This window comes from Pimephales promelas, chromosome 5 (genome assembly GCF_988280905.1).
Source record: "Pimephales promelas chromosome 5, fPimPro1.hap1.1, whole genome shotgun sequence".
Taxonomy (NCBI): Eukaryota; Metazoa; Chordata; class Actinopteri; order Cypriniformes; family Leuciscidae; genus Pimephales; species Pimephales promelas.
Genome location: NC_142773.1, coordinates 14691226 through 14711706, shown reverse-complemented (window position 1 = coordinate 14711706; position 20481 = coordinate 14691226). Strand labels below are relative to the sequence as shown.

The 20481-nt window shown below is 37.7% G+C and overlaps 1 protein-coding gene across 1 annotated transcript in view; it reads left to right on the top strand.

Annotated features, from left to right (window-relative positions):
* pigk (phosphatidylinositol glycan anchor biosynthesis, class K) overlaps positions 1 to 20219 on the top strand; it is a 62033-nt gene extending 41814 nt beyond the window's left edge. The window contains exon 11 of the mRNA XM_039661317.2: positions 19965 to 20219. Within this exon, the coding sequence (XP_039517251.1) occupies positions 19965 to 20081 (117 nt within the window). The 3' untranslated portion in view covers positions 20082 to 20219. The remainder of the gene's footprint in view (positions 1 to 19964) is intronic.
* The last annotated feature ends 262 nt before the right edge of the window (positions 20220 to 20481 follow it).

The window sequence follows — 20481 nt, the reverse complement described above, 5'->3', positions numbered from 1 at the left end:
TTAAATGAAATTCGTCCATAGACAGCTATGCAACTACTAGGGCTGGGTAATAAATATCGATTTCTCGATATTAATCGATTCTCATTTTTACAAACCGATATCGATTCTTAAACCTCAAGAATTGATTAGTCATCCTGTTTCATTTGAATGAATGAGACATTGTATCGCGGCTGCGCGCATCCAAAAAATCGCAATAATCTTTGTCCTTTGTTACTATTGATATGAAACAAAGTCTCAATTTTCAAATTACGTCCATTTTCTTTAGAAATTTAAAAACATAAATAAGGTTTTGGCGCTGTGGCGTGAGATCGCTCTGGCAGAGCTCAAGAGAAGCAACAGCGCTGATCTCTCTTCCGGCTTAATAATACCAGTGACAGCGCAAAATAATAAACATGAATGAGCATCTGAAAGTGAGTTAAAAGATAGAGTACAACTTATCGAAATCCATATCATGTCACATTGATTTCTCTCAATCTGCGTTTCAACCGTGGAAAGACGTCAGTAAAACAGCTTGTAATCAATGGCATGTATCGTTTTTTTTTTACCTGCGAACACGAGAATTAAAGGAGTAGTTCACTTTTGAAAAAACTTTTGCTGATAATTTACTCACCCCCATCTCATCCAAGATGTCCATGTCTTTCTTTCTTCAATCGAAAAGAAATTAAGGTAACATTCCAGCATTTTTCTCCATATAATGGACTTCAATGGGAACCAAACGGTTCAAGGTCCAAAAGACGCTTTCAGTGCAAACTACAAACTGTTCAAAGGGCTTTAAACGATTGCAGACGGTGAATAAGGGTCTTATCAAGTGAAACGCTCATTTAAAAAAACAGTTTAAGTTTTATAAGCTCAAATGGTCGCCTTGCTCTGTTCTATAATGCGCGTGACTCTCCTGTTCGAACTCGTTCATCAAAATGAACGAATATTTTTTTAGTCAATTCGTTCGTTTCGTTCGTTGAATGAACCTAATGACTCTGAAAAAGATTCGTTCATTTTGATGAACAAGTTCAAATAGGAGAGTCACAAACGTGCGTCAACGAACAGAGCAAGTTGAGCATTGGAGCTTATTAAACTTAAACTTTGTTATTTATGTTTGAAATGAGCGATCGTTTCGCTTGATAAGACCCTTATTCATCGTCTGGAATCGTCTAAAGCCCTGAAGTAGTTGAAGGAAATCGCGCATGAGTCGTGGAAATCTCTTGAACTCTCGTCTGTGGCCTACAAGGAAGAAAAGGAATAGTCGAATAAAGTCGTTATTTTTGTTTGTTTTTCTTGCACAAAAAGTATTCTCGTCGCTTGATAAACTTAGGCCCCGTCCACACTACTGCATTTTCGTTTTAAAACGGAGAAGTTTAGAAACGCTGCAGCTCCGTTTTTCGTTTTGAATCTCCGGAGGGCGTTTTAGTGTGGACGAGACAAAACGGTGGAGTTTAGAAACGCTGACGCAGAGGCTGACGCTCTGCTCTATGATTGGGTGTTATCAGTCATGAAGTATCCTTCCCTGATTCGCCAACCACTGTTTACACCGGCACGCGCATGCCCAGTGTTGGTGAACCATGTCACGTGATCCACGTTTTAAGTAGTTTTAATGTGGACGGAGATCATTTCTAATACGCAGATAAAATGCTAGTGTGGACGGAGATCGTATTCTTTTTAATTCTCCGTTTTTAAGCGAAAGTAGTGTGGACGAGGCCTTATAGTTGAGCCACTGTAGTCACATGGAATATTTAAACATTTTCTTCAATGACTTTCTGGGCCGTCAAGTTTCGATCCTTTAGGCAGCCTATGTAGCAGTGATCCACCTCCCAAATTTAAGCAAAATTATCTTAATTTGTGTTCCGAAGACGAACGAAGGTCTTACGGGGTTGGTACTGCATGGGGGTGAGTAATTAATCACTTAATTTTCATTTTTGGGTGAGCTAGCCCTTTTAAGAGGTCTGAATCCATTTGCAAACCATCTAGAAAAGAACTAAATCTTTGAGGTGGACTGACACTGACTACTGTATTACATCTCTGAAATTTCTGCTTAATTCTAGAACATATTTCAGTATTCAATTTCCATATTCTACAACCAGATATTTTCCAGGATGTGATAAAGGGATTGTCATGTTCAATTGTGAATGGACAAAAAAACACCTTCTGTCAATTTGTTTGATACAGTGATTTTTGCTGTCTAAACCCCAGTGGCTTTAAGAAATCATCTGGAGGACTGCAGCATATTGCTAAAGATTCAGACCTGTCATGAGTCATGACTGTCTTTAGAGTAATGATATCGAACTGTCATAATGGAGCTTTGCAATGGCATTTATAAATATGTGAGTGTTCTATTCGGGATAAAAAGACAGTGTGAGGCAGTGTGTGTAGATGTAGCGGGATGAGTCGTCCCCCTAGCATCCTTTCACTCTGTATTCGGATGATTGGACGCTCCCTCCCACTGCGTGCTGGACTCTATTACTGGCCTCATGCAGACTACATAAGAACCTTTGATCTTTTTATCTCCATCTCTACTTTCTCTTCATCAATTTTTATTAGTGAATATGTTAAGCAGAGACTCTCTTTACTGATTCCTTTATTAAAACATTACTTCTGGACAAAATGCCCAAGCATTTAAAATGCTTGCTGTCTGAACACCAAACATGAAGATCTCAAATTAATGTATTATCTCATTGTCAGTGTTTCATAAATCAGTTCTTTATTTGCCATTCCCTGTTTGTCCAAACACTTTCATTTTTTTTCTTTTTTCTTTTGCACCTCCTCCACAGTCTTACACGGTTTGATTTTAGCCCATTCTTTCTGGCAGATTTGCTTGGATGGTGGTTGTGCGCCACAATTTTCGAACAGAGCAACAGATTCTTTCTAGGTTTCTATGAAGAAAATTTGTGTTGGTCGCCAAATGTTCGCCTTGCTCTGTTCTGTGACGCACGTTTGTGACTCTCCTGTTCAAACTCGTTTAGCAAAATGAAGAAATCTTTTTCCGAGGCGTTTATTCAACGAATGAAACGAACGAATTGACTCGGAAAAAGATTTGTTCATTTTGATAAACGAGTTCGAACAGGAGAGTCACGAACGTGCATCACAGAACAGAGCAAGGCGAGCATTTGAGCTTATAAAACTTAAACTTTGTTATTTATTTATTAAATGAGCGATCGTTTCGCTTGATAAGACCCTTATTCATCATCTGAAATCGTTTAAAGCCCTTTGAACAGTTTGGAGTTTGTACTGAAAGTGTCTTTTAGACCTTGAACCATTTGGTTCCCACTGAAGTGTATTATACAGTATGGAGAAAAATCCTGGAATGTTTTCATCAAAAACATTAATTTCTTTTCGACTGAAAAAAGAAAGACATGGACATCTTGGATGACGGTGGTGAGTAATTTATCAGCAAAAGTTTTTTTGAAAAGTGAACTACTCATTCAGGTTTGGCAATATTTCCCCTGATGCATGGTTATGGAGATAATAGCTAAGGCAAAAACCTAATTATTTCTAAAACTCTGATTAAGATTAAGAATATGATAAAACCCCTTAAACCATTTCCTACCCAAGCATAATGCAATAAAAGATACTTTTTTTCCCCTAACCAGCCAAAAGTAAGAAACAGCTAAAAGAAACTGAAACATTGTGCAAGGTAAACCCTTAGAGAAAACCACATGAATTCCCAATGGTTTCCAACTTATTTCATGCAAATGATTTCAAATGCGAAATTGGAAAAATTTACATTTTAAAACTATGCATGAAATATATTGGAAAACATTTGAAATTCATACGTTTTGTTGTTGTTTTTTATTTTATTTTCACAGTGAAACTTCATGCACCAAAGTTGAATATAAAAAATCAAACATGTTTTGATTGGCTGTGGTTTTGTCGCATCGAAAAAATTTACAAAGAACTTGTGGTCGGAAAATGTACATTGTCGCAGTTGGTTTGGACATGATGTAACCCTGTAATTACAGCGCAGTCTCATCCCAAGACGTCATATAACTGACGTCTTGGGACGTCTTTTGACCATACGTCAACATCCACCTTTTTAGGGTACCCTTAAACGTTGGTTAGATGACGTTATCGGATCCTAACCCTATGCCCAGACCTAAACCTACTCCGTCACCTAACCGACGTTAAAGGTAAAGCGTCAGTTGTATGACGGCCCGGGATCGTCATGTAACCGACGTTAAAGGATACCCTAAAAAGGCGGATGTTGACGTATGGTCAAAAGACGTCCCAAGACGTCAGTTATATGACTTCTTGGGATGAGACTGTGTTAATAATTAAACTTTGGTGTGCATTTCTTTCTGGACTTGTGTTACAACATGAATGATGCCACAAATTGTTGAGGAGAGATCCCCCACCCCCCACAAACACACACAAAGAAAAATCCTTTAGATTAACATTGAAGGAGACTTCCAAGCCATCAGAATATCATAGAGATTCTATGATAGCAGAATTTAATGCAGATGAGCAGCGGTGTGATGCGGGACTGTTTTGTGAAATATTAGAATAACTGAATAAATGTAATGCTGAAAAAAAGTGTGGTTTTCAGGTCCGATTTTCCTGTAGCCGCTCTTCACAGATAATGAAGGGGGTGTTCTTGCTCAATTCCAAAAAAGAGTGTTAGTGTTCTAAGAGTGCTGAATGGACATCTTTCCTTATCAAGCCAAATACATAGTCACATTTCTTCATGTGGTATATAGGCTTTCAAGAGCCCTTTAAATTGATTCACATTCTTGTTGTAGTCTTAAAATAGTCATTTTTAGTCTTTCTAAACTAAACATAATGTTTAAAATGTGCAGATATTTTGTAGTTTAAGATGTCTCTTCTTAGATTCAAAATGTTTAATGATCAAAGTTCTAAAGTGTCTTATGACAGATACTTTAAAGAGCATTTTTAGAACTGCACAGAATTATTTAAGATAGCTAAGGATGAATAATTATACCACAAATTGCTCTGATACTATGCGCCTAATTCACTGAATAGTTGCATCACTTTTTTTTACGCATTAAAGGGATAGTTCACCCAAAAATGAAAATTATCCCATGATTTACTCATACGTAAGTCATCCTAGGTGTATATGACTTTTTCTGTCTAGAAACAATCTTTTCTGGCTGAATAGAATCAGAGTTAATAAAAAAAAAACATATATCCTGACTTATCCTGATATATATCCAAGCTTTATAATGGCAATGAATGGAGGATATGATTTTGAAGGGGGGAAAAAAGTGCACCCATCCTTCATAAAAGTAATCCACACAGCTCCGGGGGTTAAAAAAAGGCCTTCTGAAGCAAAACAATGTGTTTCGTTTAAAAAAAAAATAAATACATAAACTTTATCAACTAAAATAACTAGCTTCCGGCAGACAACCGTACACATCGATTTACGGCGAAAGAGTAAGACTTGACCTGACGCATTACACATGAGCGTGGAAGTGCAGAGGAAAAAAGCTAAACTAAATTAATTAGAAGTCTAAAAGGAGAATTTAAAAAAAAAATAAATTCAGAGGTGCTTGAGTTTGTTGCCTAGCCTTATTTATTTGAACCACGAGAGGCGTCAAAGCTTACGATACTCCGACACCGGACGTCCTACATCGCGTCAGAAGTCTTGTGGCGTAAGTCGACTTTATACGGCCATCTGCCATTATTCTAGTTAATAAGTTTGTAAATATGGATATTTTTTAACACAAACACCTGGAGATGGCCTGGGCCTAACCCCCGAGCCGAATGGATTACTTTTAATGATGGATGCACTTTTTTGGGCTTCAATATCTCGTTTTCCATTCACTGCCATTAGCTTGGAAGAGCCAGGACATTTTTTAATATAACTCGGATTGTATTCATCTGAAAGATGAAAGTCATATTACACCTAGGATGGCTTGAGGGTGTGTAAATCATGGGGTAATTTTCATTTTTAGGTGAACTATCCTTTTAACATCTGCATCATATTACCTTATCACCCTCATGCCAGTTTAACCAGGGATGATTTGTGCACCATAGTTCTATTAATATATATTTAGTATATATAATATAATATATTCAGTCAATAAATGTCCCTCCTTTCTACAAAAATTGAGATGGAGACACTAACGGTCAACAAAAACTTGGAATAATTTAAGTCAAATTTTATTTGATTCAAAATAGCAATATTTTGAAATACGATCAAAATTTAACCAAATTGAACTGCATAACTTTAATTTCAATTTTAATATTAATTGATGTTTTCATTTTAAAATGTCATTTATTCCTATGATGGCTAAGCTTATTAGGCTTAAACATGCTTATTTGGTGCTCAATTATTATTTATCACTGGTGCTCATGTTATTAGTAATGGATCGTATTATCAATGTTGAAAACCGTTTTTGCGGCTTCTTTTTTGCTTGTGGAAATGGAGATACATTTTAGGATTCTTTTATAAATAGAAAGTTCAAAAGAAACTTTTATTTGACAACTAAATCTTTTGACAAACAAAATAGGCAGCAAAAATCTGTTTTTGGCATTGGTTAATAATAAACGTTTCTTGAGCGGCAAATCTGATTTCTGAAGGATCATGTGACACTGAAGACAGGAATCACAGGAATTATACTAATATTTCACAATAGTTCTGTTTTTACTCTATTTTGGATCAAATAGATAGACTTAGTGAGCATGAGAGACTTCTTTCAAAAACAGTGCAGAATGCAAATTTGTTCTTAGAGAAATCCCCCATGTTTAATTTAACAAATCTATGAGGTCATACAGTAGCAGTGGGAACACTGGGCCTTTTCTTTCAAGAACTCTTGTTAGCCGTGTGCTGTCTCCTGGTTCAAACAGTCTATCTCCGGTTGAGGATGAGGTTATTCCCCTTTGTGCGGCGATCATTCTTGCTTCTAAAACAGGATTTAAATGTCAGAGACTAAGCAGTGTGCTCAGCTGAATGCTTTTCTCCAAACTCAATTACTCTGCTTGTTGTGATGATTTTGCTCTGAGGACTCTTGGTTTCAGCTTTGAATAGTTATTTGTTGGCTTGACAGTTTGATGCCTCAGCACTATGGCTTTAGGCAATCAAAGCTGGAGGAGGAGGATGCATTGCTTGTCCTCCTTTTGTCCTTTTTTGGCTGGGTTGTGAACCAGTCAAATAAAAATAAAAAAGGATTCACTGAGTAACATGAGGTTTGATGGCCAGCAGAATGGAGTGCAATTCCATACATAAAGCATGATTTACCAGAAAACATAAAGAGGTAGTTCACCCAAAAATGAAAATTTGCCCATGATTTACTCACCCTCAAGTCATCCCAGGTGTAAATGAGATTCTTCTTTCAGACGAATACAATCAGAGTTATATTATAAAATGTCCTGGCTCTTCGAAGCTTTATAATGGCAGTAAATGTCCATAAGAGTGCATCTGTCCATCATAAACAAACTCTGTACGGCTCCAAGGGTTCATAAAGGCCTTCTGAAGAGATTTGTTTGTGTAAGAAAAACAAAGTTTTGCAAAGTAAAATTCTAGCTTCCGGCCAAACGGCCATATGCAGTCTACTTTCGCCTCGTTTTGCTTCAGAAGGCCTTTATTAACCCCTGGAGCCGTATGGAGTTTATGAAGGACAGATGCACTTTTATGGATAGAAGAGATAGGACATTTTATAATATAACTCAGATTGTATTTGTCTGAAAGAAGAATGCCATATATACAATAAGGATGATTTGAAGGTGAGTAAATACTGGGCTAATTTAAATTTTTGTGTGAACTATCCCATGAACAATGTCTACTTTGACCTGCCTTCAGAAACTATAGTTGTAACTGAGGCCTGGCCTGGAAGAGTTTGGTTCATGTTGTCGACATGTCGAAAAGAGGCTGTTTTCTGTGCTGTGAATGCAAATCAAAAAAAGATGAGGACCCAGGCTGATAAGATAAAACTGACGGCATTGTTACTGTTTGTATCACTCCGTATCAAGCGCTGAGGAAGCGTCCGAGGCTGAAATTCGGATATGGTAATGAACTTTTCGTTTACAACGCGCAGTAAGCAGTAGACCAATCACAACAGACTGAGCCATCTGACCAATCAGAGCAGAGTAGACCAATCACAACAGACTGAGCCATCTGACCAATCAGAACAGAGTTGACCAATCACAACAGACTGGTGCCATTTGACCAATCAGAACAGAGTAGACCAATCACAACAGACTGGTGCCATCTGACCAATCAGAGTAGAGTAGACCAATCACAACAGACTGGTGCCATCTGACCAATCAGAACAGAGTAGACCAATCACAACAGACTGGTGCCATCTGACCAATCAGAGCAGAGTAGACCAATCACAACAGACTGGTGCCATCTGACCAATCAGAACAGAGTAGACCAATCACAACAGACTGGTGCCATCTGACCAATCAGAGCAGAGTAGACAAATCACAACAGACTGGTGCCCTCTGACCAATCAGAGCAGAGTAGACCAATCACAACAGACTGGTGCCATCTGACCAATCAGAGCAGAATAGACCAATCACAACAGACTGGTGCCATTTGACCAATCAGAGCAGAGTAGACCAATCACAACAGACTGGTGCCATCTGACCAATCAGAGCAGAGTAGACCAATCACAACAGACTGGTGCCATCTGACCAATCAGAACAGAGTAGACCAATCACAACAGACTGGTGCCATCTGACCAATCAGAGCAGAGTAGACCAATCACAACAGACTGGTGCCATCTGACCAATCAGAGCAGAATAGACCAATCACAACAGACTGGTGCCATCTGACCAATCAGAGCAGAGTAGACCAATCACAACAGACTGGTGCCATCTGACCAATCAGAGCAGAATAGACCAATCACAACAGACTGGTGCCATCTGACCAATCAGAGCAGAGTAGACCAATCGCAACAGACTGGACCATCTGACTAATCAGAGCAGAGTTGACCAATCACAACAGACTGGTGCCATCTGACCAATCAGAGCAGAGTAGACCAATCACAACTGACTGGGCCATCTGACCAATCGGAGCAGAGTAGACCAATCGCAACAGACTGGACCATCTGACTAATCAGAGCAGAGTTGACCAATCACAACAGACTGGTGCCATCTGACCAATCAGAGCAGAGTAGACCAATCATAACAAACTGTGCCCTCTGACCAATCAAAGCAGAGTTGACCAATCATAACAGACTAGGTCATCTGACCAATCAGAGCAGAGTAGACCAATCACAGCAGACTGGGTCATCTGACCAATCAGAGCAGAGGGTGACCAATCATAACAGACTTGGTCATCTGACCAATCACGGCAGAGTAGGCTCACAGAAAGGAGGGGTTTAGAGACTCTGAATCCTGTATCATTTATCAGAAAGTAAAATGCACTTGAAAAAAGTATTTTTTTAATTAAAAAGTATTTGAACATTAAAAATGGAACACTTGTCTTAGAACTTTAAATTGACTTTTGAAAACAAAACACATTCGTTGAGTCTGTCTGAAAGAGATTATTCACCCAAAAATGACCTTATGTGTGTGTGATTGATTGGCTTGTTAGGATAAAGAAAAAAATATGATAAAGAAAAATACTTTCAAGTCATGATGACCAATGTACTTTGAAGTCTACATTAAATTGTAATGGAGCATTTATCATAAATGTAATTGAGTTTTAACAGAACTCAAGGACACATTGACACATCCATACCACTTAAGTATAGTGAAGTACTAGCCTATCACTTTACATCTGTTCATTCAGTATTTATGCACAAATATGCAGTTGCTTTACCGAAGTGTTAATCTTCATTCAAATCATCATTTTGAATGTCCTTTCAGCAAAAAGACCCAGAAAAAAGCAAATATATTGGCCAAAGCAAATACACAATTTCCATTTTTGTCAAAAAAAAAAACAAAAAACAAATATATATATATATTTTTTAATTTTTGTTTGCATTGGACAATATTTTAGTTTTTTCCTGGGTCTTTAGCTGTGGTAGAATATACAGCTCTTAGAAATAACTGATATTATTCAGCAAAGGTAATTGGACAATTATCATGTAATCAGAATCAGGCATTCTCGTGTGCTTTGTAATCATTGTGTGTGATCTCCTACATCGTTCTAATTCCACATCTCTCATAGCACACTCAATCGTTCTCACATAATCAAATAAATAAATGGGCATGAAGTATTGATTTGGGTTGAAATTTTTCATTTATTTGGTTAGTAGTAGTATTCTATAGTAGTGTATAATACTTCTGTAATACCTCTATACTTCTAGGCTATGTCCCAAAATACTATAGTATTCCTATAGGATTAACATTACTATAATATTTTGTCCTAAAATACTACAAGATTCCTATAGTTGTTTTTCATAAGGGATGTCTCATTCACATTAGCGTTATCAGCTGAAGGTTATCAGCTTGATACAGACTGCAGTCTGTGAGAATTCGGATAACCGTCAGCAAAGTCCCTCTGCAACTTCGTAGCTACTACTACTGATCACCGTTTTACAAAATCATGAATAGTTTGAAGTGAAGCATACGTACAATTGGTAAGTGACAAGGTTTTATGGACTTATAGTAACTTATACACAAGTTGATTGAGTTATAGGCTTATGTTACCGGTAGCTACCGCAATGTCTTACCTGGAGATTCAACCAGATAACAATAGTCTGGAAACGACACCTCCGGTCATTTGGTTGGGTCATTGACCCAGTTTTTAATTAAAGGAATACTCCACTTTTTTTGGAAATAGGCTCATTTTACCACTCTCCCAGAGTTAAACTGTTGAGTTTTACCATTTTCGAATCCATTCAGCCGATTTTCTAATATTTAGAAGAATATCAGTAACCAGACAGTTTCTGGTCTCATTGACTTCATAGTAAAAAAAAAAATATACTATGGAAGTCAATGAGACCAGAAACTGTCTGGTTCCTGATATTCTTCTAAATATAAAAACACTGGCTGAATACATTCGAAAACGGTAAAACCCAACTGTTTAACTCTGGGGGAGTGGTAAAATGAGCCTATTTCCCAAAAAAGTGGAGTATCCCTTTAAATAAGGGCAATCATAACCTATTGCAGTTCATTTTGCAATGTACCGTTGCCGGTCGACAGGCGTCAATGACTCGCAATATGACATTTTTGCCATTCAAATACATACGATGGTCGCACTGCTTTCCCCCTCGCCGACCACGCCCCCCAACTATGACGCGTTGCCGACTGTATATGTGTTTTGAAAGAGGCGTGTCTTTGGAGAGGCTGTGAAGGGAGGGTGGATCTTATGCTTTCAAAGCTCAATATTGCTAGCCTCTCTGAAAATTGCCTACCCTACCTTTAAATGCAGCAAATCTCTGCATATTCTGCAAGTTCAACGTGCATTTTGGAACTCAACATGCGCTAGGCTCACTTTTTTTTAAACATTTTTGTGGGCTGAAGTTTACAGCATTTCAGCAGTACTCCGCCAAATTAAGAGCTCAAGGATTTTAAATGTTCAAAACTTGAGGGTTTAAATGTTTGAAAGGGCATACTTAGTTTTTTTAACTAAATACAATTATTATTATATTTATCATCAAATAGATAGACATTTTTATTTTACAGTAAAATTATTGTTTAATTATAACAGTTAAATACTCGTGGAGATCGTGGTTCACGAAACCCTTTGGTTGAAGCATCTTTTTGCTTTGTCCACATACAGTATATCTGTCTTTGTTGACATCCGCCATGTGTGCGCAAACAGACTGGCTGGAAATGAACTCGTCTTCTGGCGTGTTGCAAGCATAAAAGGGCCTAAAACTTAATCGCAATTCATTATTTATTCGGCAAATAACGTTTCCATCAGCTTTTATCGCATTAGCCGTATATCGATCAAGAGAAAATCCGATGAGACCGAACGTATTTCATTTGAGTCGATTTTCATGAAATTTAATCGAATTTTACTGTTTCCATAAGGCATTTTTCATTCGATTAAAAAAAAAAACGTGTCGGTGGAAACATGGCTATTAATTGAAATATTAACGTATTACCTATCTCGGGGGGTACTTCAAGTACATCCAAGGGGTTTGGCTTATAAAAAAGTTTGGGAACTCCTGAAATAGAGTGAGTTGTGATTGTCAAAACACACACACAAAACACACACATACAAAAATCAGGACCCATCCTGTCCAGGTTTATTTTGCAATAGAGACCAACTCATCTGATGCTCTGAGTTCAGATGATCTGAGTGTTTTAGCTTGTTACTATATGAAGTCACTAGGGTGTTCTGGGTACTTTTGATATTCTGGTCTCTCACATTCTTCCTGCAATGTCTGAAATGTTTCACCCATTTCATCATTCGCTAGGTAGGAATGTGTGATCCCATAACGGACTAGCAAAGGACTGTGTGGCTTATTTGTGAGTGCAGTCCCAACACCATGATCTAAACAATTTTTAACTTTTCAAGTGCTAATAATCTCGGAACAATCCCATTCATCTTCCTCTTCCACATTACCGTGGCTCTAGTTAACTCCAGCTCAGTTCCCCGACTGTTCCCGGAGGTAGACTGAGCCGTCTGTCGGAGTCAATCCATCAGTTCGCGTTCAGCCATGTGCGAAACCCCCTTATGTACAGGCTTCACCCTCCCGTTCCCCTCTTACTTGTGGAGGTTAACTACCTCAGCGCCCGGGACGTCTCCTCCGCTGTCCTCCACACTCAGCTGCAATGTATTATGCATATGAAGGCCACTCATTATTGCTGTCCTTACTGTCTGATGGAGCAAAAGACGTTGTCTTGCAGCATGTGAACAGAGGAGTATAAAGTAAAAAGAAATGTTAGGAAGGTACAACGTACAAGTGTGCTGATGTCATATGAAGAAATGTGTGGCAGCATCATGCAACATTATCATTTCTTAGAGAAATAAAACGTGAAGTTTTGTTAAATTAGGCCATATTTAGGGTTGGGTATCGTTTAAATTGGAACGATTCTGATTCCGATTCCTTGTTTCGATTCCGGTTCCTAACGATTCTCGATTCCGATTCTTTTAAGAGGCAGGGTCAAAAAAGTTTAGCTAACCTTGCTAACCAACGGTCTTTCGGAAGGAAATACTCCTTCTGTCACAAATACTCCCTTTGTCACAAATTTTGCATTTTGCCGATATTTCGTTATTTTTAGAAAAATGAAGCCACACTTTGGACCGCCGACGTAAGCTACTCATGTTCGACTCGCGCGGTTATGCCAACACTTCCGGTAGACGCTTCTTCGTTGGTGTTGTTCAGTGGTTACTTCTTCCGCTCGGCGGACTGTGAATATCGAAACTAGGAATCGAAATTTTAACTTTTGAACGATTCCGGGAAAAACGAAAAGTTAGCCCCGGTTCCAATCGATACTCGATTCTCGATACCCAACCCTAGCCATATTATGCCTTTTTATAAAGTCTTGATTTTGAATTTGGTGTCCGCTAAATGTTTGAATGTTCAAAAAACATTGTTTTTCAGTTATTCTACATTGTTGCAGCAGCTCTCTTCGCAGTCTGTCAGTAAAGCTCTGGTCTCTACAAAGCCACTCTGTAGATTTGAAAATCAGGCTTTTCCCCATTATTGTTGAATCACGGAAGCTATCGGATATTTTTGCCAAGAGATTTCTATTTATTATTTAATATACATCAGACAGAGAGAAACAGGCATGGAAGAAAAATGCTACAGGTGAGGAGGTCTTCATTCCAGAACATTCTCTGTTCCACATTTCTCTATTCCCTCACCCCATCATACAAGCTGTAAATAGTTTATTGTTGTTTCTCTCCCCCCCCCCCCCCCCCATGCCTTTATTTCTCCTCCCTTTCACTCCATCATGCCTCTATGTTTCTCCGAGGCGGTACAGTAAGATTATATACAGCACAGAGCGACTTTTAGCTTCCTTGTAAGGTAGAAAAACATGCTGCTTATGTTTAAAAATGGAACGTATACCTCATGCTTACACATGCTACAATCCACTTTCCCTCTGTGTATACATTAGTGGTACTGTACATTTGCATTAGTTGAAACATTCTCTTCCATGTAAAGATCATACCAACTGTACTCATTTGATGTATCATCATTAGTGGAAAATCTCTGCTCAGTGAACATTGCATTGCACACATCCTTGTAAGCAAAATATAGCTCATCCCATATCTCTCAGCACACATGTACAGATACCCTGACTTCAAAATACATTGTGAAATTAAGATGAAAATGAATAAAGAAAAATAATACTAAAGAATTAAGGCCCGTTCACACCAGGACAAATATCAGCAAGCGTTATTCGTTAGCGTTTTTCAACGCGTTTTTTGTGTTCACACCCAAGCGTTTTTCGCTGACGATGAGCTGAGTGAACATGCAAATTCATTCCCTTACATTAGATGGCGCCAATTTGCCATGCGATACCACTCCATAACAGTTCTCTTTTATCAAGATGTGTAGTCCCTGTTTGCGTTTGTCATATAGTTCTTTATGTTCTACCACCAACTAGAACAGCAGCTCTACATTCATCTTGCCTTGCATCTTCTTCGTTCATCAACACGTATTTCTTCTTCACCGTTGCATATGTGTGCTCGGCAAGACCGTTTTGTGTTTGAGCGCCCCCAAGTTGTGTTTTACTGTCTCTTCAGAAGCTCCAAACACATGAGCAAAAGCGGCAATTTCATTGGTCGGATAGTTTTTGACGTGGTGCGTCAAATTAAAAAAACAAACCCGAGGCGTTTTTTTTTTTAAAATGACGCTTTTACGCATGCCGTTTTACGCGTCGATGTGAACACTCACATTGGTTTTGTGCTTTGTTTAGTCACGAGGCGTTAAACGTCGGCGAATAGCGCGCGCGAAATTCGTCCCGGTGTGAAAAGGCCTTAACAGTAAACAGTAAAATTCCTAAAAGGGCATTGTTTTAGCGTATTCCTTGAGTGGGAATTATTTAAACGAGGAATATTGTGACGTGTTTGTTCCTTGAAGAAAACTCAAGACTACAACCGAGGCATTTCAGGGAGTTCAGAAACAGTGCGCACTGATATAGAGAATAAGGGTGACTTGTAACTTTACACCTTTTTCATGCTCAAACGGCCAATATATATATATATGTATATATATATACAGCAGAATAGGTCCTCTTCAAGATATTATACATATTTGATTTTTTTTTTTTTTTTTTGCCAAGTTAAAGTGCAACCAACAAAGTCATGTGGTGCAACTAGCATTCAGAAACATGCAGGGGGTGAAAAAATGATATCGAGAGACACCTGCAGACCCTCAGGAGTGTGTTTCAAGCAGGTATTTTTATTAATTGAAATTAGGCTGAAATCAAATAAATATAAATTTTAGATGAAAAACCTAATTCTAATTCTTATGAAAAACCTAATGAAATTCTTTTTACCTTAAAGGTGCATTGTGCAACATGTTAAAAATAGCCGTTTTTCTAACCCATACATGCTTAAACAATTGTCTGATGGGCTGAATGAGCCTTTCTCCTCTATAGTCCTGTACAGTGAAATAAATAAGAGGGATTCGGGATGGAATTTGAGACCGGGCGTGATGTCATGCGTGTTCACGCTCACCTGGCTATGTATGGCAGGTTTGTGTATTCGCCGGCATTCTCCGTATCAGCGAAGACAACTTGTGCGACAAAACTTTAGTCAACTTTCCACAAAAGTAAAAGATGGATTCAAAGAGACAGTTCTTCCAAACCTCAACGCAAACTCCAAAACACCAATTGGAGTCAGACAGGCGTCAGAATAAGACGAGAGTCAACATCGGGAAGTTTTCAACAAATGGAGAGATCTCCGGTCTGCTCTAGGGCTCAAATGGGATACAAAGTAATAACTTATATTGTTCATGAACGTGTTTCCATAATAATACAATCATAAGTGGATACAGTAAACACATAAAACAGTTCAACATGGAGATAGATGGAAACAAAAAGCAACGTTTTCTACCACCCCCGTTTTCCCCTCACACATAGGTGTGTAATTTACTCAAATGCGTTTCCTTTCATATATTTAAAATGACTTGCAGATTTATAACTTTATTACCTCTGAAGACATTATGACTGTAACAAAAGATTTGTGCGGATGAACAGCTCGTGCAAGCGTGCGTGTGCGTAGTGTGTGTGATCCATGAGCGTGCACAGCTCTGGTTGCAGTTTCGCTTGTTGCCAGAGGGGGCATAGTTCTGCAAAAACTCAAGAGACTTGCGCAATGCACCTTTAAAAAAAAGAAACTTAAAAGATGTGTACAATCATGTATTCAAGGTGCAAGTAAAATGTTCTTTTGTGCAAATTTGTAGAGTAATTAGATATAAATGTTTGGTTAAAAATGGTACAAAATTTGTTTTATTGTTTGTTTTTTCAAAACTATATAAACCAACATGAACATTGAGAGCTCACAACCAATCACTGTTTAAACAACATTTTTGTGCATTTCCCTTGGTTTATTTAGGACACTCTAATTTGACTCCATTATAGTCAATGAACAATATTATGCTTTATTTAAATATGCTTTATTTATCCCATATCCCATGAATGTCCCATTCACTTTTATTATATGGAAAAGAGTGACAAGTGCATTCTTCAACAATTCTCGTTTTCTGTTCCACGGAAAAACGAAACTCTTATTTTTCAGAACAACATGAGGGTGAGAGAATTTTCACTTTTCGGGTGAATTATTCCTTTGAAAGTGTGTATCCAGCACAGTCGCGAACACACACATGCTCCCAGGCATAAACCCCATGCACAAATGTTCTGTATCCATCCATCTTTCCCCAAAGCTGTATGTGTCACGGGTTCCTGTGGGTGTGTCCGGTTATGTGCACTCTGGTGGGCAGTTTGGATATGTATTATTCATTTCTAGATCACACAGTCATGTTCACATACTGTGCAGCAAAAGGCCTAGAAGAATGTGTTCTCAAGCCAAGATCATTGGAAAAGTTATGAACACTTTCTTTTTAGAGGTTAACCTTTTCTTTTCAGTAGAATATTCAGTCGGCATTAGCATATAAATGCTCTTCTGGTGATGCATGTTTAATGGTGGGTGATTTAAATGTATAATATTCATACACAAAGTGATGATGTAGCTGTTAATGTGCAAACATTGACTGAAGCAGGTCTGCTTGCTTTCTTTCTTTCTTTCCTTCTTTCTTTCTTTCTTTCTTTCTTTCTTTCTTTCTTTCTTTCTTTTGTTTTTCTGTTCGTTTCTTTTTGCTTGCAAGTGCTTCTTCCATTTGCTCTATAATTTCCTTTGTGCTTTTCATTCATCTTGAATTTTGTTTGCTTTCTTTCTTTCATCCTCTAGTTCTGTTCTTTCCTTCTTTTTCACTTGTTCATTCTTTTTTCGCATTAATTTAAGTGCTTTTTTTGCAACCGATTAGTCTTCCTTTCTTTTGTTAGTTCTTTCTTTCGTTCTGTCTTTTTTTCATTCATTCCATTTATTTATTCGCTTGCACTATTCCTTCTTTCATTCACTTGATGATTTTTCCCTTTTTTATTCATTTGTGCTCTTTCAATCAATTCATTTTTCTCTTTTTCTTTCACTCATTTATTCTGTTTTTGTTCTTGTAATCTCTTTAGTTTGTTCATTTTTTTCTGTCCATTCATTTGTTCTTTGCACGTTCTTTGTTCCATTTGTCCAATCAGCCTCTTCCATATTTTTTATCTTCTTTTCTTTTTTTTTTTTGTTTGTTTGTGCTGCTTACTCGCTTATGCTGTCTTTTCCTCTTCCATTCTGTTTTTTTTTTTCCTCAATTTTGTTCACTTGTTTGTTGGGATTTTCATTATATGATTTGTTTGATTTGGTTTTCCTTCACTCGTTCATTCATTTTTTTTTCAATTGATCATTCCCTCTTTTTTGTTAGTTTTATTCTGTTCATTTGTTCATTGGTTTGCTTTTTCTCTTTCATTCGTTCTTTATATTTATGTCTTTATATTTAATCTTTCAGTTTTTCTTTCTGTTTCGTTTCCTTCTCTCATTTGTTCTTTCTTTTTTTTGTTCACTTGTTCTGTTCTTCATCTCTTTCTTTGGCCACGTTCACACAGTAGCAGAATGCAGTTGTCAGTTCTGTATTTGAGTCCTTAATATTGTTATGTTCACAGACAAATCAGTTACGGTACTAGTGGTACTAGTGACAACCTCCTTGTATTACCAAACTTACACCCAGACAGTTTCAGGACTCACAACTGTATTCTTGAAAACCTGCACTGTGTGAACGAAAGCCGCTCTTGTGCAGCACAAACAGATAGGTTTCGAGGTATGAGCTGTGTGTCGTCTGATGGTTTGAGATCCAGTCTCTGTTCTCCACCAGAGCTGCTCTCGTCAGACTCCTAATAGAAAGCTGTTGTCGGTTTATGAAGATTAGACAGATAAACTTGTTGCTCAATTGGACTCCTGTTGTGTTAAAAATGATAAGACTAATCAGTTTTATGGATGTTCGCCATCTTTGAGATTGCTTTGGTCTCTTGTAGAATATGGGCTTGACTCCCATTGCATGTTTATATCTCGTAATTTTTACATCTCGTAATTTCTTTATTTACTTTATTTTAGACTTTATTTCTCAGAATTGGCATTTACATTTCACAATTTTGACTTTATTTCTCAGAATAGCCAGTTTACATCCCTAATTTGGTCTTTATTTCTCAGAATTGCCAGTTTGCATCCCGTAATTTTATCTTTATTTCTCAGAATTGCCAGTTTACGTCTCGCAATTCTGATGAGACGTAAGTTTACGTCTCGCAATTTTGACATTATTTCTCCAAATTGGCAGTTTACATCCCGTAATTTTGTCTTTATTTCTCCGAATTGCCAGTTTACGTCTCGTAATTCTGACATTATTTCTCCGAATTGGCAGTTTACATCCCCTAATTTTTACATCCCCAGTTTACGTCTCGCAATTCTGACATTATTTCTCCAAATTGCCAGTTTACATCCCGTAATTTTGTCTTTATTTCTCCGAATTGCCAGTTTACGTCTTGAATTCTGACATTTCTCCGAATTGGCAGTTTACATCCCCTAATTTTGTCTTTTTTTCTCCAAATTGGCAGTTTACGTCTCGAAATTCGGACTTTATTTCTCCGAATTGCCAGTTTACATCTTGGTATTCTGACTTTATTTCTCCGAATTGCCAGTTTACATCCCCTAATTTTGTCTTTATTTCTCAGAATTGCCAGTTTACGTCTCGTAATTCTGACATTATTTCTCCGAATTGGCAGTTTACATCCCCTAATTTTGTCTTTTTTCTCAGAATTGCCCGTTTACATCCGCTAATTTAGTCTTTATTTCTCAGAATTGCCAGTTTACGTCTCCCAATTCTGACTTTATTTCTCTAAATTGCCAGTTTACATTCCGTAATTTTGTCTTTATTTCTCAGAATTGGCAGTTTACATCTCGTTACTTTATTTCTCATATTTCCCCGTTTGTATCTCACAATTCTGACTTTAGTTTTCATTGATAGAAACTCACAATTGCCCGTTATAAAGTCAGACTTGTGAGATCTACATAAACTCGCAATTGCAAGAAAATGCGGTGAGCTGTTTTTTTCCCTCTCAGTATTAGTTGAATGTGTGTGATTGGTAATAACATTTGCTGTCCAGGGTTTGCACTGTAACAGTAAAAGCCTTTGTGTAAACATTATCTTTTTTTCCAACATCGGGCCGAACGGTTCTAAGAACAGTAAGGTTATACAATTCAAGTTACACTTCCACCTAAGACCGATTATGATTACACGATTCTCGGCCCAGAAGTCTACCGTACTGGTAGAATGCGTGTAATGGCGTCGGCACTCAGGATTGGTCACTTGTCTGTTGCTCTACCAGTTGCTGGCTAAACGTGCTATTTGATGGACGTAAACTCAATCAAATTTTTTAATCAAATAAAAAAAATATCTGATCATCCTCCATAATGCAGTCGCTATTTAAATCTCATATCGTCTGTTAAAGGTAACGACTGGCACACTCAGTGCTTACATAGTGAATCCAGTTCTTATATTTCAGAAGAGCAAATGAAATCCAGTTGTTCGTGCTATGAAACAGACTCTCCCTACATGTCTTCACAGAAACCCAAGCAGAAAGACTGGCACCCTCCTGATGGCTTCATTCTGGGGCTCTGGACTCTAATCCTGCTGGTGTTCTTCAAGACCTATGGCATCAAACATCTCAAACACATCTTCTGATCCCACAGAGGTCAAAGAACCTGCTGCGTCTGCGTCTTCTCTGTCATAAGAAAGTCCACCATAACTTTCTTCATGATTGATTTGGTCAGGAATAGGTTTTATTTATTTCTTGATGCAAGTTTGTTTTCTTTTGGTTCTGCCGTGTATCATATTTTGAAAGTGACATGCACTGACTTGTTCTTTGTTGTTGTTGTTTTTAGCTCTGTAGTGAAATCCATTTGAATTTCACATAGGGACTTTCTTTTGAACTAAACACACACACACAGCTTGCAGGGAGAAGCATACTTCTTGTTTTTGTTTTTTTGGTTTGTTTCTGTTTTTTTTTTTTTTCTCTTCAGTATGGAAGCTTGTTTTCACCACAGAATAAAATAATTAAAGGATAATTGTGACTTTTTATCTC